Source organism: Saimiri boliviensis, chromosome 2 (assembly GCF_048565385.1).
Source record: "Saimiri boliviensis isolate mSaiBol1 chromosome 2, mSaiBol1.pri, whole genome shotgun sequence".
Classification (NCBI taxonomy): domain Eukaryota; kingdom Metazoa; phylum Chordata; class Mammalia; order Primates; family Cebidae; genus Saimiri; species Saimiri boliviensis.
The window spans coordinates 131,538,419-131,564,275 of record NC_133450.1 but is presented as its reverse complement, the minus strand read 5'-3'; the positions used below and the strand labels follow the sequence as shown (position 1 = coordinate 131,564,275).

The following is a 25,857-nucleotide window of genomic DNA, read 5'->3' as shown; positions in this document are numbered from 1 at the left end:
TCTTCTCATGTGTTCTACCTCTATGTGTGTCTGTCACCAAATTTTTTATAAGGACATCAATTATGTTGGCTGAGGGCCCACTCCAATACCTTCTTTGAACTTGATTACCTGTGTAAAGACCCTATTTCCAAATAAGACCACATTCTAACGTGCTGAGGGTTGATACTTCAACCTCTCTTTGTTGGGGTCACAGTCAACCCATAACCCCTTGTTGGAAGGTGATTCACAAGTTTGCTTTGCAAGGGGAATGCATGGCCCTCGAGGAAGGGGCTACTCCATCTCTCCTGCTGGTGACCCATGTCAAGGAATGATCTCTGCTGAGAGAGGAGGCCAGCGCGCCCCAACGGCTCTGCGGGATCCGAAGACCATGTACCAGCAGGAGGAAGGGGTATGAGTGTGCCTGGACCAGAGGGTGCTGGATGGGACAGGGGCGTAGAACACAAATGTTGGGTAAGAAAGAATTTAACCAAAAGGTAGAGGTGTCCCAGAAGGGCTTAAGCCAGACAAGAGCCCCAGGAGGCAGGGCTAATGTGTTCCTAGGATGGTAGGACAGACGGAATAATGGCCCAAAGATGTCCACACCCTAATTCCTGCACCCCATGAGTATGTTACCCTTTTATGGAAAAAGGGACTCTGTGCATGTGATTAAGGCTGAGGACCTCAGGTTGGGGGCATCCTGGATTATCCAGAGGGGTCTAATGTCAGCACAGAGAGCCTTTTCCAGCTGCAGAGACCAGAGGGGAGGAGCATGGGAGGGGTTGGACTGGTGTTGCTGGCTTTGAAGACAGAACAAGGAGGCCAATAGCCAAGGAAGCCGGAAACCTCTAGAAGCTGAAAAGGCCGGGAAACAGATTCTCCCCTGAAGCCTCCAGAGAGAACAAAGCCCTCCAGATGCCTTGATTTTAGACTCCTGACCCTGGGATGTTTTGGCCTCCAGAACTGTCTGCTAATTCATTTGTGTAGTTGTAGTAATTTGTGGCAGCAGTGACAGGAAACTCATCTAAGTGGCTCTGAGAAGCTTGGAAGGTGGCTGCTCATTCCTGTAAAATAGAATGGCCAGGACAGATGGCGGGACAGGGTGCAAGGGCCCAGACAGGGGCGTGCTGCAGCAGAGCCCAGAGACAGGGGCATGCTTCGGCAGAGCTCAGACAGGGGCGTGCTCCAGTGGACAAGCTGCAAAGGCTGCAGCACTCACCAAGGCCACATTCCCGGGTGGCTGCAGGGCTGCTGCAGAGGAGTCCCCATTTACCAGAGCATGAAAGATGCACTGGCGAGGGGCAGAATCACAGAGAAGCTCAGCGGGATCATGGTCGGAGCTGGGTCACAGGACTGGGCGCTCTGAGAACACCGCGACTGGTGGGATCCCGGATAAGACAGACCAGGTGGGGCCACCTAATCGTCGGGAGCAGGTGAGCTCAGGTATCCCAACGAGCAGCAAGGTCAAAGATGGAGCCAGCATGTCCTGACCAACAGAAAGCAGAGGAGAGGGACACCAGGACTGGGCCTCCCTGGAGGAAAGGCAGAGGCTCTGCACGCTCTGGTGCACTTGATGCCTTCGTAGGACGTGAAGGGAACCATCCCCAGGGCAGCCTGACCTGGGACGCCATGACACCTGGATCCAGGCCAGGTTTCAGACCCAGAACAAAATTAACTTGCAAATTCTAATATTTTTATAGAGTGTCTTGGGAAAGATTTCTAGGTATAAAATCATATTATCCTCCAATAAAGGTAATGTTGACTCTTTGTTTCCATAGTTACACTGCTTATGTTCTTTTCTTGTTTTGGTTTATTAGGTAGAATTGCCCCCAAAATGGTCAGTCATAGTTGCAACAGGGAGCATTCCTGTGTGTTCCTGATTTGAATGAGTGCAGATTTATAATGTTGTTTTAACGTAGTCTTGGCCACATTTAAGTAGCTTTATTTTAAGTAGAGGTTTTCGTTTCTTTTCTTCTTCTTCTTCTTTTTTTTTAAAATCAGGAGCAGGTATTCGATGACAGGAAATGCATTTTGATATTCCTTGACACAAAAAAATGGGCTTGCCTCATTTATTTCTTGATGTAGCATATCACTGGTAGATTTCCAATAGCAAAGCTGTTCTCTCATTTGTAGAATAACGTCTACTCATTCATGTTTTCTTACTTTCTTAATACATTGGGTTGTGTTCAGTTTTTTGCCAGCATTTTATTTGAATGTGTTCTACATCAATATCTGTATATGAAATTTCCTGTTTCTTTTTTTCCCCCACAATTTTGATAAGGTTTTGGTATTAATGTGATGGTGGCTTTTAAAAGTGAATTTTGGAGTTTTCCACATTTTCTATAGATTGGAATCACTTCACTAGAGATGGTTCATTGTATGCGTTCACTTGGCTGGGCCAAGGTGCCAGATATGTGGTCAAACATTATTCTGTATATTTCTGTGGGGGCACTTTTGGACAAGGTCAACATTTAAACGGTGAACTTTGAGTAAAGCCGATTGTCCTCCACCATGTGGGTGGGTGTCTTAGTTAGTTTTCTGCTATAGATTACCAGAGTCTGGGTAATCTATAAAGGAAAGACGTTTATGTCTCACCGTTTCTGGAGGCTGGGAAGTCCAAGGTTGGGGTGCTGCATCTGGTGAGGGTCTTCCTGCTGTGGAGTCCCAGGGTGGGGCAGGCATCCAGGTGGTGAGGCTGAGTGGGCCAGCTCATCTTCCTCTTCTTATAAAGTCAACAGTCCCAGTCCTGTGACAACCCATTAATCCAGAAAGAGATTCATCTATTCATAAGGACAGGACCAGATCACCTCTGAAAGGCCCCACTGCCACGTTGCTGGTTTCTACATGAATTTCAGAGGGAACAAACATTCAAACTATAGCAGCGACCTCATCCAACCAGTTGAAGGACTGAAAAGAACCAAAGGCTGACTGACTCCACCTCCCCATCCCCCCTCCCCCCACCAGGAAGAGGGAATTCTGCTGGCTCTTCCTGGGTCTCCAGCCTGCCAGCCCACCCTGCAGATTTGAGACTTCCCAGTCTCCAAAATCATGGGAGCCAATTCCTTAAAATCTCTTTCTCTCTTTCTCCATCTTATTGGTTCTGTTTCTCTGGAGAACCCGACTAATACAAATAACAAGAGAAGTCTTTGATTTTTGAAGGTTAACTAGAACAAATCACAGAAACGCCAGAGTTTCGCACCTTTTAAAGGGGCAGATGTTTAAGAATCTTTTCGACGGAACCTGCGCTTTCCAGGGTGGTGCTTCCCTGTCAGCGGACCTGGTCTCCTTCGTTTTGGCCAAAGCCGGGAAGTGTAACAGCTCAGTTGTGTTTGAATTGGTCAAACTGCCGGATAATGAGTGCATGGGATTTCCACTCTTGCCCAAGTTAGGGGTCGGGGCGAATTTCCTGAGTGGGCTCCTTTTGGGGAGAATTGGGGATACTCCAAGAGTGGTAAAAACTCTGAGTGGATTCTCCAAGAGAAGCGTGGCTGTCCTTCAAGGTTTGGCTTTCAAGTCATTGCAAAATGAAATGCAATCCACAGAAGACAAGTTGCAAAGGGTAACAAGCAGAAGATATGCTTAGCCTCAGGGTGCTAAGCGAGTCTGAGTTTCCCCAGCAATGAGTACATTCTGTGAAGACTGGCAGGATTTGAACACAACTGCTGTTTTCTCAGCTGTTGTTAGGAGGGTAGAGGGCTACAACTTAGACGTGAGGGTAAATTTGAACATTTTTAAAGCCAGTTTGGCAATCTTTGTCAACATTTTAAATGTGCATACCCCATGACACAACAATTACTCTTCTAATAACTTCTCTTATGAAAATGCCTGTCCAAGCACACAAACATACATGCTCAAAGTTGTTCACGTGACAGTATTTGAGACAGGAAAACCGGAGATGGGAAACATCCACCTTAAGAGGAACAGATACAAACATTGTGAGATCATCAGGATTATGGAGTGCTATGCGGTTATTAAAAAGAACAAAACAGCTGAATATGTAGGCAGGGAATAATGTCCTCGACATTTTGCTGAAAAAAAGAATCAGCCTTCAAAAAACTGCGTATGGCATGAAGCGTTTTTGTTAATTGTGTGAGTGTGCTTCTGTGCTTAGCAAAACGTCTAGCAAAATAGATGGCAGGCTATTAAAGTGGTCACCCCTGGTAGTGTGATGGGGTAGGGAGGGGGAGAAGGCTTTCTGTTTTATTGTATACATATCTCTATTACTGGACTTAAGAAATGAGCATATATTACTTAGTCAATAAAACAAAAAGATTTCTTAGTGCTTGCAACAAAAATGCTGATGTAATTTTAAACCAGGAGGAGCAATGTTAGGGTTTCCTCACTCTGGAATTGAACTAAAGGTAACTTAACCTTAAGAGAAGCTAGAAAAGGCATTAATTCAATTAATTAATGCCTCAGCAGCTTCCAGCTCTGCAAAGATGTCTTAATGAGGCACTCAGGGCACCCATTATTTATCTTACAAATGCAGCTCCAGGGTCCTGGCGTCAGGCGGTGTAACACGCGTCCCCAGGGAGGGCTGGCGCTGCAAAAGCTCCCGGCCCACCCGCTCCTGCCCACACCAGGCCTCATCCTCCCCATCTCTGCGAGGATGGCCCCTGTCCCAGTCCTACAGACCTCGACTTCTCCGCGATCTGCCCCCTCCCCCCATACGTTGCATTCCAGGACCCCTGCAGAGGAATTACTTCAGCCTGGACTGCAAACCGCACTCCTGCACCTCACTATGGGCATCTTGGGGGCGTCCCCCAACACCCCCTGCCCCGCCGTCTGTTTCCTGGCTTCCTTTCTTTCGAGCTGATGGGGAACTGGGGACCCAGAGTCGGCCTGTTTGAGACCCTCACAGGTGGCTCCCGCAGTCGTTAGTGGCACGGGGTCTGTCTCCCCAGGCCGACCTGGTAAAATTCCTGCGCCCGCCGCAGGCCGCGCCCCTCCCGGGAACCCCGCGTTCCCCGCCCGCGTGCGCCGGGAGCTGTCCGCGGTGCTGCCTGCAGGCGCCGCCCGCTCGGCCGACGCGCACGCGTCCTGGGAGGCGCGCTGGACCCGCCGGCGCCGCCACTGCGCAGCCTCCCGCGCCGCCCCGGCCCGGCCCCCGCCGCGCGCGCCCCTTCGGCCCAGCGGCCTCCCCGCCCGGCGCAGCCTCCCCGGCCTCCCCGCCGCCGCTCCAGCCCGGGCCGGCCATGGCGCTCAACAATTTCCTTTTCGCGCAGTGCGCCTGCTACTTCCTGGCCTTCCTGTTCAGCTTCGTGGTGGTGGTGCCGCTGTCCGAAAACGGCCACGACTTCCGCGGCCGCTGCCTCCTCTTCACCGAGGGCATGTGGCTGAGCGCCAACCTCACGGTGCAGGAGCGCGAGCGCTTCACAGTGCAGGAGTGGGGCCCGCCGGCCGCCTGCCGTTTCAGCCTGCTCGCCAGCCTCCTGTCGCTGCTGCTGGCCGCCGCGCACGCCTGGCGCACGCTCTTCTTCCTCTGCAAGGGACACGAGGGGTAAGTGGGGGCCTCTCCCGGCGCGGCGCCCCTTCCGTGCCCACGGCGCCCCCAGGCCCGCCTCCCCACGGAGGCGCGCGAGTCCCTCCATCTCTGCAGCAGTTCCGAGGCCCGCAAATGTCAACACTCGGCCCTCACCCCCTCCACCCAGACGCTTGTCTACACACACATCCGGGACCGTGACGACCACCGGTCCTGCGCGCCTCCCCTCCCCAGGTGCGCGTCGCCTCCCGCTTCCGGGCGTCTGCCCCCTAGGCTGCAGATGTTGCCCCGTCATCACCGAGCAGGCCAGGACCTTCCCGGGCGGGCTCAGCCAGGCCACACTCGCCAGGACCGGGGACAGCTCTCTGCCTGGTTTAGGGCCTGCGCTGGGCTTTCCCAGCCGCAGTGACCAGGCGTACTGCGGAGCCCCACCCGGCACCATCCCCACCTCCCCGGGAAAAGGACGGCAGATGGTTGTTTGGCGGGGAGCGCCCCCAGGCCCACCTCTGGAGCTCAGGTCTGGGCTGGGGAATGTGAGAGGGACAGCAGGGCGAGGGGTGTTCCTTTGTGGGCTCAGCGCCTTCCCTCCTCCTGGCCTCCGTTTTCCTCTTAGTCTCTCCTGCTCCCTCAGGATACTGGAGCCCACACAACCTGGTTCACCAGGGGTGCGGTGGCACCCTCAATCAGTGGCACCCTGGGGACCCTCTTTGGGCCCACCCACTCCCTCTGTAGGGGCCCTTTGCAGGACCACCCACTTCCTCTCCGGGTGCCCTCCGTGGGCCCTCCCACACTCCTGGCTGAAGCCCGCTGTCCCCAGGAGCAGCCCGAGATCCTGGCGCGGTTCAGGGAGGGCACTCACGAATCCCAGGCCCCTCCCGAACCTGGCCCCACCCCATCCTTTGATTTGGTTCTCACTCCCTGCAGGCTAGTGGGAAGTTAGAAGGGCTTAGAGGGGTGCCGGGGGCACGAGTGGGGAGGCCCTCCTATCGCCCAGCCCCTGTGAGCCCACGGCTTGGCTTTGGCTGAGAGAGGGGCCAGAGAGAGGAAGAGGGGCTCCAGGGAGAAGGGAGGGAGCCAGGGCTGTGCCGGCAGGGGCTGTGAAATCTGGGGGAGGACTGAGAATCCCAGCGGCTGCGGGTAGAAGCGCCCTGGGGCTGCTGCAGCAGTTCCACCAACTGGACTTAAATCCACTTGTCCCGCCACCCTCTGCCTCTGTCTTCACAGGGCATCTCTCTCTGCTTCTCTGTCCTCTCCTCTTTTTACAGGGACACCAGTCACTGGATTCAGGGCCTGCTCTAGGCTCGGGGAGATCTCATCCTGAGAGCCAGAGCTTGATACACCTGCAAAGACGATATTTTCAACTAAAGTCACAATCTCGGGCGCCAGGGTGGGACTTGGGCACGTCTTTTTGGGACACCGGTCAGCCCCAACACTGAGGTTCTGGACGGGGGTCAGTAGGAAGCTGGCTGTCAGCCTGGGAGGTCCCAGGAGCTGTGGGACCATGGGCCCCAATTCCAGGGTGTGTGGCTGGAGCCCTGCTCAAGGTGGGCTCAGGCCTGGCGCAGGGTGGTGTCCTGCCCATCTGCAGCTGTCCTCCGTCCCTCAACCCACTCCAGGGCTGGTGTCTCGAGGAGAGGTTTGAGGTGTCATCTGCACCTGTGAGTGTTTCCCAGTCATGCTGTGTGTGCAGGGCATGCAGGTGGAAGCCTCCCTGAATGAGACATGGTGTGAAGCCAGAGCGTGGGGTCAGTCCCCCAAGGCTTGAGGTCCTGCTAGCCTGGAAGGCTGAGGATGGAGGGTGCAAGCCTCGTGGGGCCACAGGTTGGTTCACTGCTCATGTACACCTTCCCCGCCTGCTGGGTGTCCCTCAGGGCGCTCGTGGTCCAGCGGGGGCTGACAGAGGGTGGCTCTCTAGATAGGACCCAGCTGTGGTCAGAGTGATGCCGCATTTCATAGGGGGTTCCACCAGAGGCTGGGGGACAGGGAGAGGAGAGAAAGAGACCCAGAGCTTTGGAGACAGGAGTCCAGTTCGCACAGGGCGTGGTCTGTTTCATACACTCAGGGCAGCGGACCTGGGGATGCTGTAACCACAGCTCTGCCTGTCCTGTCTCATGGAAGGTGTCTATCTGTCAGCCCTGGCAAACTGCCGGCACCCTCTTCTTCCAAAGACAGAAAACGGATTCCTGGGGAGTCTGCAGGCCTTCCCCGCACCCTTCCCGGCGCCCTTCCCGGCGCCCTTCCCGGCACTCTTCGAGGTGTTCTGACCTCCCAAGGGGCGGAGCCAGCTGGGATGCAGGCCGGCTGTGGGGCCTCTGAGGCAGCCCCACTGACCAGCCCACGTGGGATTTAGGAAGCCTTAGATGACTTGGTGTGCTCAGGGCCTGTGGGGGTTAGGGTGAGGGTTGGGGTTGTCGGGGAGGGGGAACTGCATTGTGGCGGCTCACCAAGGCCGTCATCCCACCAGAGGCCAGGTCCGGGCAGCTCCTGCCCTCAGGGCATGGGTCTGGTGGTAGAGCACTTCGGGGGCAGCACCTTTGCTTTAGTTTAGGGGCTCACCAGTCCTCCCACCACTGACCTCTGCCCAGCCTGCAGAGGGTCCCAGAGGTCCCTGTCCCAGCCTCCAGGGACATCTGGCACCCACATCCTTCTTGACCGTCATGAAGTAGGGCTAAGGTCATCTGGTCATGTGGCCGCCTGTCCCCCACCTCACGCACAGTCCACTGGCAGATGGCTCGTGCGAAGACATCTGTCAGAGTGTCAGCGCTCCACTGAGTTCTGCTGGTAGGCCTAGGTTAGCATTCTCAGGAGCCATTTCAGGCCATGGGTACCCACCGTAGGGGACCCACGGCCGGGTGAAGCTGAGGCGGGCGTTCGCCTTCTTCATCTCTGTGTCCTCAGGGCTGAGCACAGGGGATGCTGGATAGGAGTCACCACAGAATGTTTGTTGAGTGACTGATAGAAAGATGCTTGGGTCCTGAGACCTGCTGCCTTGTGGACTCACCTGGGCCTGATACCTGGGCAGACTGTTATGCGACCAACAGGTCCACCCTTCAGACTTATCATGTCAGAAGGTTCAGGACCCCTGGGAAGATGAGGTCTGCGGGCCCAGTGATAGAGCAGCCAGTTCCAACTCAATTGTTGCTCCAGCTGCGTAGACCAGCTGCGTAGACCAGCTGCGTAGACCAGCTGCGTAGACCAGGCGAGCAAGTGCCGGGTAGGCAGAGGGGACTCAGGACAGCCAAGGGGCCGGGACGGGCCTCTGCAGGGAGCTCGTGTGGTGGACAGCCCTCTCAGGGCCGTCGACGGCCACTGGACGTCCAGCCCACGGAGGACACGGCTGACCCCATCAGACTCTGGCCGTTAGAGGGCAGGGCCTGGTTAGGGCGGCACACCATCTAATCCTCAAGTGGGCTCCGCCTCCAGAGGCCGCCAGCTGCTCTCCCGCCAGTGCAAGGGCAGAGCCTGCTTGAGGTCTGTTTGAGGGGCACACGGCAGGTCCAGAGCTTGTGGAGCAGACGCCGTGTCTGAGGTGCCAGCTTCTTCTTCATATGGGGGTGTCTGCTGTGCAAAGTATGGGCCCTGAGAGCTCGTGCCCAGAAGTGTGAAAATTAGTCTGGGAGGGGGTAGCTTTTTGCAGAGGAGTGTCATCTTCATGCTCCACTCTTGGCTGCTGAATGAATGAATGAATGTGTTTTGAGGGAGTTGCCGTTTCGGGGCAGAAGGGTTTGCTGAGGCAGCCGTGTCCCGGGCAGCTGTGCTGCGAAGGAGCATTGAGCACGTAGGCTGGCAGCAGCCTGTGGTTGGCGTGCCAGGGGGTGCAGCAGCCTGTGGTTGGCAGGCCAGGGGCTGCTGCATTAAACGCGTCTGCCCGCCTGCGCCAGCGGCTCAGCCTCACATTGCTGGGCTTTCCAGGACAGCGGTCACCATGGAGATGGCACATCCTGGCAGGGCAGCCTGAGCGGCAGTGAAGAGAGATGGGGTTAACCCTGTGTGTGCTGGGCTCCTGTTCCTGACCGCTGTCCTGTCCTGGCCTGGTCTTGCTGAGGGCGGGGCTGAGTGGCCCTGTGACCTCGGGGGAGCTGGATCCAGGGGAGGCTCCGGACACATTCAATTCTTCCACGACCCGGAGAGCCTGGGCAGGTTCCCTGGAAACCAACCAGAGAGGGATGAGAGGAGCAGACAGCCTGTCAGCCAGTGGCCGCCCCAGTCTGGTGGCCCTTCCCCATCTCGCGGGGAGCTCCTTGCTCTGCTCATGGGAGAAGACTCTGAAATCATGCCCATTTCACAGGGATGTGGCTGGATGTTTCAAGTCTCCAGATAACTGGATTTTCTGTCTGTTGGAGATTGTGTTGTGGCCTATCTTCAGAGGTGGGAAGGGGCAGTGGGTTGCCTGGGCCCAGACCTCCGCCGCGTCTCAGGTGAGCTGGGCAGGTATTTGCAGGCACTGGGGGCTTCTGGGGAGACCCTGCCCTTAGGGAGTCTGGCCACGCAGGGAAGCTTAGGCTGTGCACGTGCCTGTCTAGAATTCGGTCCATATTATAGGTGTGGAGGGTGCTGTCCACCCTCCTGAGGGGCATTGGGAGGTGGCACTGGGTCATGGGCCCTAGCCCGGTCTCACTGTCTGCACTGTGGTCAGCCTGGCCCTCCAGGGAGGCCTTGGGGACCAGCTGTCAGGGAAGCCCAGGAGTGCCAGTTGCTGGAGGGTTCCCCTGCTGGACTGGACTGGGTCCCTGGGAGGGCCGCAGGAGGGTTGTCTGGCAGGTGTAGGGGTGGATGTGCCCTGTGGGAGCCTGGCAAGGGGCTGTCCCATGCCCCCACTCCAGCACCGTCCAGCAGGCCAGGTTTGGTGCCCAACAGCTTCCTCGCCTCTGCCCGTGGAGCCAACCCTGGCCATGCCTCGCCACCTTGGCTGGGGAGGAGCCACTGGTCTGAGACTGCAGAGGTGGGGTGGGCTTACTGTGCCCCACTCTGTGACTATAGTCCCTGGGCCCCTTATTCACACCACCAGGCCAGATGCATTTTGGGGTTCAGAACTGCATCCTCAGGGTCCCAGCAGCAGCAAATGGCTCACCAGAGGAAGGGTGACTGAAGGAGGGCTGGTGAGGGGCTCCTGGGGTCAGCGGAGGCAGTACTGTCCCTGCCCTGGCTAATGGGACATGGAGGGAGGGTCATGTGGAAGAGGCCGCCTGGAGAGCAGCAGTGACTTTCAGTAGAGGGACCTGGTGGCAAACTCCCACCTTGCTCGCCTGCCCTCCCACCCCATTGCCCCAACCCAGTCGGAAGCCAGAGGGCACGGGGGTCGTTGCCATGGTCCACACTGTCAGCCTCCAGACAGAGAATGGAGAGGGGGATGCACGCTGCAGGACAGGCGGGAAACGCTGGCACGTGGATGATTCAGGCTTGGGCAGGGCGGAGGGAGCCAGTCCCGGATGTGCCGGCTCTGAGACTCACATCACACGGGGCCGGGGAGGGACGGAGAACAGCCCCACGCCCATCCTGGCGAACTTCTGCCGAGGCTCTTTCCCTCTTTAGAGAGCTTTGGATGGGGGTTGTCTACTGGCACACGGTGCCCACCCTCCAGCCATCTCTGGCTGTGAGGCCTGGGCAGAGGCTTGGTCACCCCCACGAATACGCGTGTGAGTCTGGCTGGTCCTGCCCTCTTTGCTGTGATTGTTGGGATCATAGCCCGTGGCTTTAAGAGTGTCCCTGTGTCCTCTCCCCTTGTCTGGGACTCCTTGGGGTGGTTCAAGCCCTCCCGTTGCTGAGGGGCGGTTCTGCTGTCAGCCCAGCAGTCACCAAAACAGTGTGGCAGGGACTGGAGCCAGTGGCCGGGTTCCTTGGAGGCACGAGATGTCGCAGGGAGCCGCCCGCGCTGAGTTGGGCGCTGTGGCCTGGGTTCATCTGCAGCACCCCTGCGGCCAGGACTTTGTCTTGGCACCACTCTGCCCTCTGCGTCCAGCACAGGGTGAGCAGGGGCTCAGAAAGTGCCTGCTGGGTGAATGAATGAATGAAGGAATGAATGCACAGAGAGCGTGCCGGCCTCCATTGCCTCATCAGCAGCTGCCGAGTTCGGATGGCTGAGATTCCAGGGAGACCTTGTTTATGAAGTGATCCCTGTGAAGCGCTTTCCATGGGTCGCCTCCCTGAGATCCAGCGTGCTCACAGCTGCAGGCTACCACCGAGCCTGCTGGCCGGTGAGAGTCGGGAGCAGCCCCTTCTCAGACATGTGCTTGAGCAGGTGTGCTCCTGTGAGGAAGTCACTCTCTCGGGGTCCCACTGGAGGGACAGTTCCTCTCCCTGCCCCCAGGAGCCTTAGGTTGCATTCTGGGCTGAGGCCACCCCAGGCTCATTCCAGGGACTTCAAACCTTGATGGAGCAATTCAGAGAAAGTGGATGTTTGCAGGCCAGGCAGGGGGGTGGGGTGGGGCGGGGGTCCTGACCATGTGCCCTGTATCCTCAGAAGAGGAAACATCCCTCTGAAGGCCATGGCCAAGTGTGCGCTGGCAGAGGCCTCAGGCCTCCTCCCACCCTAAGCCAGCTCCTTCCTCATGGCCGTGCCTCCTGCGCTCCCTGCGCTCAGCCCTGGTCAGATGGGCCCATCAAGCCAGTCCTCCCGGGGTCCAGGCCATGCGCGGATGGCCTGCAGGTGAATGGAGGCGCTCAGCACCGCAGGCTGGGCTCACACTCTGCAGGCTGGATGTCCGGGATCCAGGCACCTCGGGTTCCAGGCCTGCTGAGGGCCCGTTCCTCTTGCTGTGTGCTGGCAGGAGTGCGGGAGTTCCGTGGGGTCTCTCCTACGAGGGCACTCATTTCATTCACGAGGCTTCGTCGTCAGGACCTCCTCTCTCCCAGAGGCCCCATTTTCTAACCCCTCAGTGGACGCCAGCACACGGATCTGGGGACAAGCACCTGGAGCCGAGCTGCGGGCTACTGGGGATGGGCGGCGTCGGAAGTGTGTCGTGCATTCCGACCGTGGGTGCAGCCTCTTCTGTGAAATGGTGGGGACCAGGGTTCCAGGTCCCGGATCTGTGGGATGGCGTGACCCGCAGTCCAGGGCAGGCACTCGGAGCTATCTGAGGGACCGCAGGAGGGGGAGCAACCCCTCGAAGCCCCACAGGGCCCTACCCAGGAATCCTGAGGGTCTGACGGGCACTGCTGGTGGGGGTCGCCCGGGAGGTGCCATCCAGTGACCCTGCCCCTCCTGTCTCCGGCTGCAGCTCCTTCTTCTTCGCCTTCCTGAACCTCCTGGTCAGCGCTTTCGTGGTCTTCCTGGTCTTCATTGCCAGCACCATCGTGAGTGTGGGCTTCACCATGTGGTGTGATGCCATCACGGAGAAGGGCACCGTGCCCCACAGGTGCGCCTGCCCCACCCGCCCGGCCTCCGCCCCCCTCCTGGAAGGTCCCTTGGCACCCTGCCCAGCTCTGGGTGGCCTTCCTTCATGAAGCCCATCCTGCGTCTGCTGTCCCTGGTCCCACGATGCCCGTGCCTGTGCACAGCAGGGAAGCCCCTTCCCTGAGACCTGGCCCCCAATGTCAGATACTACTATCCCGCTCTAGGAGCTAGCAGCTTCACACCTCACCCACAAGCGGTGATCCCTGGGGCTGGATGTGGCTGGGGATGGCTCCAGGGAGTCAGAGACTCCGGCTGTCCTGTCCTTGCCACCAGGGCTCAGATGACAGATGGCTTGCAGTGGGGCCCCAGGTCCTGGGAGGCTCCATGCAGCCACACAGCCGGAGACCTGGGGCGTCTTTTCTGTGCTGGGTGCATGGGAGAGCATTAGGGTCCAGGCTGTGTTCCCCATGGTGTGGGGTTGGAAGGTGGAGGGGACAGGGATGGTGAAGAACAGGAGCAAAAGAAGCTTCTGGTAGGGTGAGGACCAGCTCCCAGGCGGGTTGGGGATGGAGGCCTTGAGCCATGGTGGTCCCCGGGCTCTTAGCAGGGGTGTCACTGGTTTGTGGGGGCCCTAGAGTGGAGCACGGTGACTGCCTACCCCCTATAGTGGGATGCCCAGCCCTGAGGGGCACCATCCTGTACCCCAGGCCAAGACCCTGGAAGGCAAGAACGCTCAGGCCACCTCTTCCAGAGGCTCCACATTCTTCCTTTAAGCAAACCCAGACCTGAAACCCCAGAGTCTGCAGCAGCTGGCAGCAGAGCCGAGGGGCTCCCTGCCTGCCTGTTGCGAGCCTCACTCGGGTCCCTGGGGCACAGACCAGAGGAAAGCGTGAGCAGTGGATGTGTGGCCCTGTAGGGCCTCCCACGCTGAGCTGTGCCCCATGCCCCATCCTGCTGTCCCAGCTCCACCTGCCAGCCTGGCCACCTGCTTCCCAAGAGCGTGGGTAACCCTGGTACACACTCAGAGTTCCCTTGCCGTCATGGACGCCCTTTCTAGCGCTTTGTTCCCTCCAGGGCGTGCGGGGCCGCTGGGCCTCCCTCCCTGTGGCGCCCTGCTCCTCTCAATCTGCCCTGGCATCACGTTTCCTGTAATCAGGACACCGACCGGGAGCCAAGCCTGGCTCTCTCCCGGGCCCTCTGACCCCACGGCCTCCGCAGATGCCCCATGATGGGACAGAGCCTCTGGGCGGCATTGCTGGGGACACCACCTCCATCTCTGTCTGGCTGAGGCCGCCCACATCTCCCGCCTCTGAGACCCTGTGACCCTCACAGGGTGGGGCATGGGGGTCGGAGGGTCCAGGATAGCAGAGGCCTAGCTGGCATCTTCCAGCCATCCAGGGCCAGGATGGGGAGGGGCCTGCAGGGTTCCTTCCCCAAAGGCTGTCCTGCTCCATGGAGGAGGCCTCAAGGCCAACCCCCCGTGGTGTCCCCAGAGACCCACCCCTGCCATCCTCCAGCCTTTGCAGGGCAAAGCTTGTGGCTCTCCAACCAGCAGCTCGGCCATGCCCCCACTGGCTGGCCTGGTGGTCACCTTCCACCCTGCCTCCTGCTGTTTCAGCTGTGAAGAGCTCCAGGACATCAACTTGGAGCTGGGCGTGGACAACTCTGCCTTCTATGATCAGTTTGCGATTGCCCAGGTAGGGGCTCCGGGTGGGAAGGGAGGCTTGCAACGCCGGGAGGGGCATTTACTGCTGGACATTCGCTGAGCTCCCCCTATCCAGAGGAGGAGGAGGCTCCTGTGCAGATGAGGTAGTTGGCCGTGGGGCCAGGCAGTGGGCCGCCATGTCTGCATTTCAGCAAATAGGGTCCCTCAGAGTGGGGGCCACCACGGCCCCCCGCCAAGTCTCCTAGGGGACAGGGGACACAACTTACACAAGGACAGCGTGGCACATCTTCCAAATTCACAGGCGAGATCCCCCGCTCCCTTCCTTGGACACTGTATCGGCTTCCCCCTGGCTAGGGGACGTCCCTAGGCCTCCAGCAATGATCTGGACAGGCCCACCCAGTGCCAGCACCAAAGCCCAAAGGCCCAGCTCTCCCCCACCTCCTGCAGGAAGCCTTCCTGACTGCTCCCACTGCCTGGGCCCGTGGCTAAGTACAGTGAGGGCCGGGGGCATCCTGGAATTGGGTTTGTGCTTTGAAATCTGCATGTGTGCCCCAGGCAGAGATGATGCTAATGAGGGGCGCCAGGGTGCGGGTGGCTGAGAGCAGATGCCAGGCTCCTGCCAGCACTGATCAGGGCTGGCCAGCTTCAGATCCAGTTCCGGACCCCAGACTGGCCTCTGAAGGCTCTGCTTGGCCGTGGCTGGCCTGAGGACATGTCCCCTGGCCGGTAGCCCTGCAAGGGTGCTGGACGTGGGTGGGCCTGGGTGCTTTTTGCCAAGATGAGCTGGCTCTGTGAAAGACACCTTAATGCACATTTAGTGGCCTAATTTGTGCCAGTTAGATTAAGGTGTGAGTGCAGTCTGTGACAGACCCGCTCAGATGAGAATCAGCTTAATGTGGCCTGGTTCTGATTAAATTGTTTCTCCTTCAGCTGTTTGGAAGCAGCGGCTAAAGGTCAATTTATTCAGGCGGTTGGAGGCGCCTCCGCTGTTGACTGGCCCTCCTTAGAGCTGGCAGGCCCGAGCTGCTGGAGGAGAAAGTGCTCTCCACTGCCCGCTGCCTGCTGCCCTCCCCAGGGCCTCTGCTGGGCCTGGAGTGAGGGTGGGTCTGAGTGCCCAGGGCTTCTGCACCAGAGGTGCACGGTGCTGGGAAATGATGCTGGCTGCAGGAAGGAACCCAGAAGCTCGGGCTTGTCCGGCACTGCCCTGTGTCCCCAGCCTCCTCCGTCCTCTGAGTCCTGTCTTTTCCCCGTAGAGCCGGGCCTGGGGGCGGGTGGGGGGGAGGCGCACTGACATCGGACCTCCCCCCACCAGCCCCTGACCCCAACCCTGCCCTCTGTGCAGTTTGGCCTCTGGGCCTCGTGGCTGGCCTGGCTGGCCGTCACCACGCTGGCCTTCCTGAAGGTGTACCACAACTCCCGCCAGGAGGACCTGCTGGACAGCCTGATCCACGAGAAGGAGCTGCTGCTGGCCCGGCCGTCCCCACGCACCTCCTTCCAAGAGGAGAAGAGCGCTGTCATTTAGACACAGTGCGGGCGGGCGGCGGGGGGAGCGGTCCCGGACCTCCCTGCTGCGCTCTGGGGCACAGGGCTTGCCTGGGGAAGCAGCTGGGGGGCTCTGCCTGGGCCCTGGTCTCATGCAGCCCTGTGTGTGTCCCCTCGAACTATGTGTAGTGAGGTGAGCGTCCCAGTGCCCACTCGTGAGCCCGGCGGTGGACTGGGTGGTTGCCGGCTCCCTGGTGAGGATGGCGCAGAGAGACTGTGGGGGCGCCGCCAGGCCCCGTGCCTGTCCCATAGGACCTGACTGGCTAGCCTGGCTGGAGGGCGTCCAGCTGGTCTCCAGCCCCAGCCCTATGCTGTCTCCACACCAGCTGGCCCAGGGGTAGCCAGACGTCACTCACCCCTGAATGAATTCTGCATGAACTCTGCCATCCAGGCAGAGGCTGCGTGTGGGCAGGGGCTCACGGCACCTGCCAGCCTTGCCCTGGGTTGGCCCCTCCCTGGCTGAGTCCCCCTCTTGGGTGGGTGCCACAGGCCTGGCAGACCCATGCCCTGCCTCAGGGAGGCTTCTGAGGCCCTGTGAGTTGGCCTTACTGTGTGTGGGTCCTCTGTGCTAGGCTGGGGGATGGGGAGGCAGGAACTTGGGCTCCACGAAGTGGGGGGCATCATCTGGCTGGGGGTTTGGGGGGCACACGTGCTACACAGGATGGCGCCAGGAGCCACGGCAGGGGGCTGTGTGGGTGAGTGTGCATGGGAGGGTGGGATTCTGTGAGTGCCTCTGTGCATGGGAGGGTACAATGGTGTGAATATGTGAGTGATGAGAGAGTGTGACTGAGTGTGCATGGGAGGTGTGAGGGTGTGACTGCATGTGAGGGTGTGACTGTGCATGGGAGGTGTGAGTGTATGTGAGGTGTGAGTGCATGTGAGGGTGTGAGTGTGCATGTGAGGGTGTGACTGCATGTGAGGGTGTGACTGTGCATGGGAGGTGTGAGTGTGTATGTGAGGGTGTGAATGTGCATGTGAGGGTGTGACTGCATGTGAGGTGTGAGTGTATGTGAGGTGTGAGTGCATGTGAGGGTGTGACTGCATGTGAGGGTGTGACTGCATGGGAGGTGTGAGTGTGTATGTGAGGGTGTGAATGTGCATGTGAGGGTGTGTCTGCATGGGAGGTGTGAGTGTGTATATGAGGGTGTGAGTGTGTATGTGAGGGTGTGACTGCATGTGAGGTGGGTGTGTGACTGCATATGTGAATGTGACTGCTGTGAGGGTGTGAATGTGCATGTGAGGTATGAGTGTAGGTGAGTGTGTGAGTGTGTATGTGTGGGTGTGACTGCATGTGAGGTGTGACTGTGTGTGTGACTGCAGGTGTGACTGTGTGAATGTGAGGGTGTGACTTAGTGGATGTGAGGGCATGATTGTGAGTGTGCATGGGAGCATGTGAGTGTTCATGGATGTGAGTGTGCGTGAGTCCGTGTGAGGGTGTGACTGCATGTGAGGGCTTGTGTGCATGGGAGCGTGTAGGATGTGAGTGTGTGAGGGTGTGAGTGGGTACCTGCGACATGTGCATGTATGTGAGTGTGTGAGGAGGAGCATGGTGTGTGTGTGCTGGGCAGGGGCGTCTGCACAGTGTGTGTGTGCAGCATGGGCAAGTGCAGGCAAGCATGCCTGTGCTGCATGTGAGCATGCACTAGCCTGTGAGTGTGCCTGTGTGTGTGAGGGGACTAGTGCATGTGAGCATGCACTAGCCTGTGAGTGTGCCTGTGTGTGTGAGGGGACTAGTGCATGTGAGCATGCACTAGCCTGTGAGTGTGCCTGGGCACTGTGTGGCAGCCCCCCACCCCTCCTGTGGGCCCTTGTGCCCAGCATCCATCTGAGAGAGGGGGGAGCTGACTTCCCATTCTGCAGTTTGTGTGCCAAGGCCCCGAGGAGGCAGGTGGAGGAGCTGGGATGTGAACCTGGGACCCCAGGGTGTGGGGGTTGCTTGACTGTGGACCCCATCCTTCAGGAGAACCCAGGGCCCACCTCCTCTGAAGGTTCCAGGATCCTTGTTCTGAAGCAGGGGGCCTCCCCACCTGGGGCTCCATGAGAGGCTGTCTGTTTCTTGGCTGAGTGCTGCTAAGTGCTCCCTGCTGCTGTGCCCACCCTCCTGGGGAGAGGCGAGCCCCCCGCTCCCCATGTTGGTGACCCACCCTGTCCACCAGCAGTTGGCTTGTGCCTCTGGGTGGCTGGGCACCAGTCTCCTGGAGGCCACATGCCTGGGTCTGCATGGAGGGGACTGGTGGGACCATCATCCTGCATCCTGGGAGTGAGGCCAGCAGGTGACTGGTCAGGCTGTGGTGAGGGCAGGTGCCCATCATGGGGTGTCAAGGCCGGGGGACGAGGCCCTGGCAGCTCAAGGGGGCTCTGGCCTCGGAGCCCAGCTGAATTTCCAGCTGGCAGCCAGGTCCTCAAGGGAAGGGGTTTAGACAGAATCTGAGGCCCCGAAGCTGATGGGGTCCCCTGTGTCCCCTGCCAGCCCTGACCCACTGGACATGGGGACTCTTTCCAGCCTCCCCCTGCCAGCCCTGACCCACTGGACATGGGCACTCTTTCCAGCCCCAAGAGCTCCTTGCCTGTGTCTCCAGCAGAAGGTGGGGCGGCTCCTGCCTCATGTCTGCCCAGCCCTGATCCAGGCCACAGCCATCTAGGGCCCCGGAAGGAGGGGCAGGAGGCAAGGGCGGCTTCTGGCACCCGAGGGTCGGCCCCGGTTGGGTCTGCCCTTGGTGGCTGCGCTGCTAGATTCCAGGAGCTGGTCTGGGGCAGCCCCGTGGCCAGGGTGATGGACATCCATGCTGCACGTAGACATGGACCCGGCCCGGGCTGGGGGTCGCTGGAGCCCAGACACCCTGGAAAGGGGAAGCTGGGCCTGGGGCGTGCTGGGCGGGGACTGGGGTCCTGGCTATGGGCTCTGCAGGGTCCCTTGAGAGGCTGGGCCTCTCCCAGGCAGGAAGGTGGGAAGTGGGGGCGTGACCTAAGGCTCCGGAGGCAGATCCCCCGCGCTGCTTCTGAGCTGCCTTCGCTTCTCTCCTGGCTGTGTGATAATGGATATCCCTGTTCTAATTCCACTCTGGCTAAACTGAAGGAAAGATCCTACGCTTGCATGTGTCCGTTCCTCAAAGTCGAAATAAAAGCAAAAGCTCCCGAGTCTCCAGCAGGGACGAGGAGGAGCGTGGGTTCTCTGCCCTCGCCGCCCTCCGCCCGCCTTGCTCTCATGGTTTCAACTGCCTGTCATTTGGGGGCCACACGCAGTGCCCCTGGGCTTTGGTCCTTTCGTTTCGGAAGCTTTTAGGAAATAGAGGTTGTCCTTCCTGAGGTTCTGCCCTCTGTACGTTTCCCAGTGGCTTCGAGTCACTGCTCCGCGTGTGGCCTTCGCAGGCAGGAGGTTCCATTTGGAAGGATTTCTTGGGGGTGTGGCTCCATCTTTGAGCAGTATTTATTCAAAAACACGTGAAGTCGTATCGTGGGACCCTGCAAAGCCAGGCGTGACCCTGCATTGCCTTTGCAGTGGACAGGCAGTCACGGCTGGGGGAGATCGGCCTGGGCGGCGTCCCCGTCAGAACCGGGGCTGGTGGGCGGGGGGGTGGCCCCAGGCTGCAGAGCCTGAGCCTGAGCCTGTGACTGGCCTGAGACCCAGCCTTCGGGGAATCGGCCCATCCTGCCCCTTGGGGTGGGAGGAGACGGGCTGGGCCTGGGTGGGCGGCGCCGTGGTGACCATAGGGAGAGCGTGATGCTGGAGGGCCCGGGCCGTCTCCGCCTGGTCCCTTCTGGGCCACTTCTGGAAACAGCCCCTTTTGTTGCCTCCACCCGAAACTCTGGGCTCCCTGGATTCCAAAGCTAGAAGCAACGCTGGAGTCCATGGCACCTGTTCCCTGGACCTGGGGTGGGGGGACATGCCCTGACAAAGGATGAAGACCCAGGGGCTTGGCAAGCCCCCCACTGGGCAGACGCGCCCTCCCGCAGGCCTGCAGGAGACTGGGTGCTTCCAGGGACCCAGGACATCTGCTCTGCTCACGGAGGCTGGTTCCTTAGCAAATCTGTTCTGGCTTCTGTTTCTATACAAACTCCAAGACTGAAGGAGGCCACAGCGCGTTTTAATAGAACAGTGTCTCCCAGCTTGGTGATGGGACAGACAGACAGGAACCACTGGACGGGTCGTCCGCTGTGCCCTCGCCTCTTAGGCCAGCCCTGAGGACACTAGTCTGATTGTCCCTGGGCAGTTCTGCCTAGTGTCTGACGGTGACACTAGTCTGATTGTTGCTGGGCAGTTCTGCCTGGTGTCTGACTGTGGGCCTCCCTGCTTTGTTCGGCCCTCCCCCCGTGTAGGGTCTGGAGGGGCTCCCTTCAGCTCTGCAATCTGGCGACAAAGCCACAACCACAGACGGTCGCTGGGACCCACGGGCCTCAGCTGGTGGGTGGCACTGGCTGGCCCCAGGCTCTATTGGGTGTCCCCGCCCACGGAGCTGGGCACACGTGGCTCTGTTCTGAAGACCAGGGGTGTCTGGACCCACAGAACTGAGCACAGATGGCCATGACCTGGAGGTCGGGAGTGTCCAGGCCCCTTGCTGTCCCCTTGGCTTCTACGCCTGAAGCCACCCCGATGAGGAGTCCTCCCCTGGAGCCTCTCCAGACTCATGGGGCTGAAAAGGGGGTCAGACCTGGGCTCAGAAGACTGTACCTCACCTCAGAGGGGCCCATCTTGACAACCAGACCCTTCCCACCCCATGGGTTTCGAGGTCTGGGTCCTCCCAGGCCCTAATAGCAGCTAAAGGCTGGGTTTGCCTCCTCTGAGCAGCCCCTCAGACACAGGCAGTGTGTCCTCCCCAGAGGGCGTGTATGGCTGTGGCCGGGCCAGGCCCCAGCCACTGTGGGGTGCCTGCTGGGGTGAGGGAGGGGTCTTCGGGCGAGCCTGGGGAGCCCCAGCATGGGGGCCCCCAACATTAGCAGTCAGATCCTCTTTCTAGTAAGATCTCACATGGACCCAACACAGGAGACAGGGGCGCTGTGCCGACGGGTGTGGCAGGGCCGCCCGCTGTGCCCGTGTCCGCTCTCATGCCAGGGGGTCCCCCTGTTCCCAGTCCGCCCCAGGCAGCAGCCTCTCCTGGCCCCCACAATTCATCAAGCAGCAGGGCCAGGGCTCAGGCTGTCTTGGAGCCCCGGGGTGCTGGGGCTTTCCCGGAAGCCTTGCTCATGCGCCCGTCAGAGCCGCAGCAGGCCGCGCCAGCTGGTGAGGACCGCGTTCCGCAGGTGCAGGACAAGGCGGAGGAGCCGGGCCCACAGGTCCTCCAGCGCCGCTGCCACGGGCTTAGGCCGGCCACAGCACAGGCCCAGGGCCACCGCGAGCAGGACGCACACGCACAGCCGCAGGAGCAGGGAGCCGCCGCGTGGCCTGGGCCCGCCCGGCGCTGTGGCCAGAGGGCGGGCAGCATCAGTGCCAGCGCCAGCCAGCCAGCCCCACCCTTCCATGGGGGACCTGGGTTGGTGGGGAAGGGATGGGGAGATCCTATCCTGCCCCTGCCCACGGCCCCTCCCCAGCCTCGTGGGGCCTCCTTAGAGGCCCTGGCCCTGTGATACCTCCCTCAGGGAGAGAGTGAGGGTGGGTGCACGCAGGGAGGGGCCGTGGGGGCAGGGATGTGGGCTCAGAACTCACCCTTGACAGTGGCCGTGGCGTCCCTGACAGCAATGTCTGGGAAGGAGAATGGAGAATTGGCCGGGGGCACCTGCCCTCTCATCTCACCCTGCACCTCCAAAGGACCCTGAGACAATTCATCGCTGAGAGACCCAGACCCGGCAGGGTCCTGAGACTTCCCTGAGAGCATGGTCATGATTCAAGAAGCCGCTGTCATGTTTTCCTCCAGTTGCCATTTCACGGCCAGGACTGTGTCCAGTGACCCCACGGGCCCAGGTCGTACTGGGTTCTGCCACTGAAGACAGGTGGCTGTGGTCCCCCCATGCCTGGGCCCTGCCAGAGCTGTGTGGGTGTGGCCGGTGCCCCGACTCCCTCTGCCCGGACACCAGCCCTCCCAGCCGCTTGCTGCGGGTGCCCTCTTACAGTGGACGGTCACATCTGGGGGCTCTCGGAACCGCACGCGCCTTGAGGTCCTCTGGGGCTCGGGCCCTGGGCCGCAGTGCTCCGGCCGGCTCTGTTTCAGGATGGAGTGGGGGCACTTCCTGTTGTCCTCCTGGAACAGGGGCGGGAAGCAGCCTGGTGAGTCCCCTCTGCCGGACACAGGCCCCCTCTTCTGGGCTGTATGCAGAGGGAGCTGCTGTGGGGAGCAGAGAGGGGCATGGAGACCCCCTAGACCTTCCTGTGGGCAGCTCCATCGTGGAGGGGTCAGGGAAGAAGCCCCTATGGTGTGGCGTGGACTTGGTCAGGGACCAGCAGACAGGCTCGCCCCCAGCTCTGTCCCCTCGCCCACTGGGGTCGGGATTAATTTCTAGGTGTGACGATCATGGCGGCTGCTGACAGGGACTGGGAGTGTCTTTGTCTGTGTTCTTCGGAGGCTGCACACACAAAGCCTCCCTGAGCTCTCAGGATGCCCCACTGGGAGGCTCTGCTCATGCCCAGGCATGGGGAGGCCAGTGACCGGGCAGGAGGCCGGGCGGGACCCAGGTCTGAGCCAGGAGGGGCCAGCATCACTGTCCCAAAGCCTGTGCCCCGTTCTGCCTGGTGTGCTCTGCTGGGGCTGTCACCTCCTGTGGGGTGAGGGGCGGCGCCCGGACAGGGACTGTAGGGCAGCCAGGCTCACCTCGGGGGCCCAGGCAAGACAGGAGCCCCTCCTGCCTGCCTCTTCGTGCAGGGCCCTAGCCTCTCTTCCTCTGCCTCTGTCTCGGATTCAGGCTGCTGGACAGGGTCCCCAGGACGTGTGGACAGCGGGAAGGGCTGCATTGGTGGAGGGGCTCTGGCTGAGGGGCCAGAGTCTGCAAGCTCCATGGGGCAGGGCTGGGGCAGAGCCATGATGGGGGCTGGTTGGTGGCCTCCGCCTCCTTTTCCTGAGCCTCCCAGACTGCGGGCAGGGGCAGCTCCTGCACATTCGCCTCCCTGGGCCTTTCTCGTGCCGGTCTGCTCAGGTGTTTGGGCCCTGCCTGAGTTTGGAAGCTGGAGCTGGAGTTTTGGGGTGCTGTGAACCTCAGCATCCTGGCCTGTGACATGGTGACAACTGGGGCTGAGGTGCCCTGGGAGCGGGGCCGGCACTGAGGTCGCTCCTGGCTGGGGCATTGCTCGCTGCACACAGCCTGCTGCTCCGTGCCCAGCAAGGCTGCCCCCGAGGGCGTGAGGCCTGCCTGGCACCTCCCGTGCCCATGGCCTGTCCAGGCCTGGCAATGCCTCAGAGTCTGGAGGGAGCCTCTGGCCTGAGGTCTGGCCCCTAACCCTAACCCTGACCCTTGGTGACAGTCTCCTCTCTCCACCGTCTTCTTTCCTTCAACAGCCTCTGCCCTGCCCAGGGCTGCCTCTTCCACAGCCCTCCATGGCTCCCACTTTCTCTGCCACCTGGGGGCCTCCAACCCCCTCTGCCGACTAAACCCTTCAAGGCGCCCATGGCAGCCCCTCTGCTCCCCCCAGCCCTTAGTGACCCCCTTGCCCTCCTCCCATCACCCCTGATTCCTTTCCTCTTCACCAGCTCCCCGCCCCTCCAGCCCCAGCGGAAGCCCAGCCTGCAGAGCCTGCATCCCAGCGCCCACCTTACCCTCTGCGCCCCACACCCCCGCGGGCCCCACGCGGCTTCCTCATTCTTCCTGGCCTGATGTGGCGTCTCTGGCCGGGAGTTGGGGCTCAGGGCTCCTGCCGCAGGCCTCATTTACTGGAACATGGTCCTGGGATAAGCAAAGACGTTATTATTTACTGTGCACGCAGCGTCAGAGGAATGAAGATAAGAGGAGATTCTTCCCCGGACGCCAGGCTGGCTTCCCGGGCCCGCGACCGGCCATGCCGACGAGCAACGCCTTCTCCTCCATGGCGCCCCCTCGCCGATAATTCCTGCTCCCTGCTCTGCCAGAAATGCCGTGGCAAGCACTTCCCTCTGCTGCCACAGGCTTTCTAACCATCATCTGAAATGGCTGCATAGTATTCCACTGGGCCGAGGGCCTGTCCTGCAAAGCCGCCCCGATGCCGGGTGTTCAGGAAGTTTGCATGTTAGTGTGGCACTGGCAGTGCTGTGGGGTCGTGGCTAAGGCTGCAGGAAACATCTTCGCTTCGTCTCCTTTCAGTAGCAGCGATCCCTGGGCTCTTGGGCTGGGAATTGGGGCTCTGAGGCTGGGCCCCAGAAAGGCTTCCCAGAGGGTCATGCCCACTTTTTTGGACTGGTGCTGGTGGGGCACCCCTGGACTCCTGGGGGCCCACCCCTCAGCACAGTTCAGACGCTCTGTATCCCTTTCTGCCCCCCGATTCTGTCTCTCTCTGCCTCTGTCTCTGTCTCTGTCACCCTGCCTCTCTCTGATTCTGTCTCTATCTCTCTGCCTCTGTCTCTCTGTCCCCCCGCCTCTCTCTGCCTCTGTCTCTGTCTCTGTATCTCTCTGCCTCTGTCTCTGTCTCTCTGTCCCCCTGCCTCTCTCTGATTCTGTCTCTGTCTCTGTGTCTCTGTGTCTGTTTCTGTCCCCTCCTCTGTTGCGCTGCTGGCTTCCCGGCTGTGAATGGTGCCTCCTTACCTTAATCCCTGGGTCTTTGGTGGTGGAGGCTGTACTCTCCTCATTCTTGCTCACTGGTGGAACCCCCACCCCAGTGTGAATTTTCCCTCACCGCCTTGGTGGGGTTCTTGACTTCTGGGTGCTCCTCCTCCCTGCTAAGGGGTGCAGAGCCCACTGGGCTTCCTGCAGGGAAGCTGGCCCTGAGTGTCTGTATTTCAAGGGCCCTGGGGGTGATAAGCCTGCTTCTCTCGCTGCAGGTTGGGAAACTGAGGCCAGAGGGGGCTGGTGCTTCCCTGGGAGCTGATGCCAGGCCAGGTCCTCCCTGCCCTTACTCCCAGCTGGATAGGGGGCGGTGTGGGGGCCTCCTGCTGCCCAGGCTCTCCCCTCCTCTGGGGTCCTGGGAGGGCATTGGCACCCCGCCCCTCACAGGGCAGGTGTTTACATTTCCTGAGGTGCTTCCCTGGCTTCCACTGATGCCCCAAGGACCCTGTCCCTGAGGGCTGAGACACGCAAGAGCAAGGGTGAGGGGCTTACATGGTCCTCAAGGACATTCCTCCAGGGTCCCCACAGGGCGGGTGCCTCAGAGGTGCAGGGCAGGCCTGTGGGAGGAGCTGGCTTGGGTAGACTGCTGTGCCTTCCTCTATAGGAGATAACAGGGTGGCTGTGACCGCTTCCCTGAGCGGCGTAAATACTGCAGATGAGCAGAGCGCCCCGTTAATGATGTCTGGGAGGACGCTGTCTGGATGGGTTCAATTATTTCAAAAGGGAGCAATTTTCTCCTATCTCAGATCAGGTTTTTATTGCAGATAGGATTGTGGCAGGAGCTGGCCGTCCTGGGGGGGTGGGGAGAGGGCAGCTTATCTTCAGGACCTGCTCTCAGAGCGTGGTCGTGGGAGAGGTGCTGCTCCAGGGCTGGAGCCCCAGTTTGAGCTGGGGCTCCGTCTCCTGGGGCCAAGGTCACTGGAAAGGCGGGCTCTGCGTGATCCCCAGGGTTAGGGAAGCCGCAGAGTGCTGGGCCCGTCGTGGTGTTTTGGGGCTGCTGCCTGGCAGGGCAACCTTGACCGCCAGTCCACAGCAGGGCTGTGGGGAGGAGTTCTCCAGATGCCCTGGGCGGAACAGAAACTCTGCTAAAGCCCAGGGGTGGGGTTGGGGGTGGAGCAGAGACCCCCAGCGACCTCCTGGAGCCAGAGCCCTGGCTCTCCTGCTGCCCGGCGGAAGGAGGCTTATGCATTTGGGGCATGT

General features: G+C 60.2%; 2 protein-coding genes and 1 pseudogene across 4 annotated transcripts in view; 2 read left to right on the top strand and 1 right to left on the bottom strand.

Moving 5' to 3' along the window:
* Positions 1-5,033: 5,033 nt before the first annotated feature.
* On the top strand, positions 5,034-15,979 carry TMEM179 (transmembrane protein 179). The gene is made up of 4 exons (XM_039462954.2): positions 5,034-5,476; positions 12,676-12,813; positions 14,410-14,488; positions 15,800-15,979. The coding sequence occupies exons 1-4, from the start codon at positions 5,172-5,174 to the stop codon at positions 15,977-15,979; spliced, it is 702 nt and encodes a 233-aa protein (XP_039318888.1). The 5' UTR covers positions 5,034-5,171.
* Positions 15,980-17,042: 1,063 nt separating this feature from the next.
* The window catches only part of C2H14orf180 (chromosome 2 C14orf180 homolog), a 13,522-nt gene continuing 4,707 nt past the window's right edge, over positions 17,043-25,857 (bottom strand). For 2 of the 3 annotated variants that reach the window (XM_074394376.1, XM_074394377.1), the window contains exons 2-5: positions 23,679-23,805; positions 22,043-22,172; positions 21,641-21,799; positions 17,043-21,395 (exon numbers count right to left, since the gene is read on the bottom strand). In XM_074394376.1, coding sequence (XP_074250477.1) covers positions 21,190-21,395; positions 21,641-21,799; positions 22,043-22,172; positions 23,679-23,789 — 606 coding nt within the window. In that variant the 5' untranslated portion in view covers positions 23,790-23,805 and the 3' untranslated portion in view covers positions 17,043-21,189. The remainder of the gene's footprint in view (positions 21,396-21,640; positions 21,800-22,042; positions 22,173-23,678; positions 23,806-25,857) is intronic. The other variant, XM_003933354.4, reaches the window with a different exon arrangement.
* On the top strand, positions 17,546-18,263 carry LOC120361365 (uncharacterized; annotated as a pseudogene).

Excerpts from the sequence above, each read along its gene's own strand:
- TMEM179 (XM_039462954.2), top strand. The coding sequence starts at position 5,172 with ATGGCGCTCAACAATTTCCTTTTCGCGCAGTGCGCCTGCTACTTCCTG. Across the intron at positions 5,477-12,675 it reads CTCTGCAAGGGACACGAGGG|CTCCTTCTTCTTCGCCTTCC; the intron begins GTAAGTGGGGGC and ends CTCCGGCTGCAG. Across the intron at positions 12,814-14,409 it reads AAGGGCACCGTGCCCCACAG|CTGTGAAGAGCTCCAGGACA; the intron begins GTGCGCCTGCCC and ends CTGCTGTTTCAG.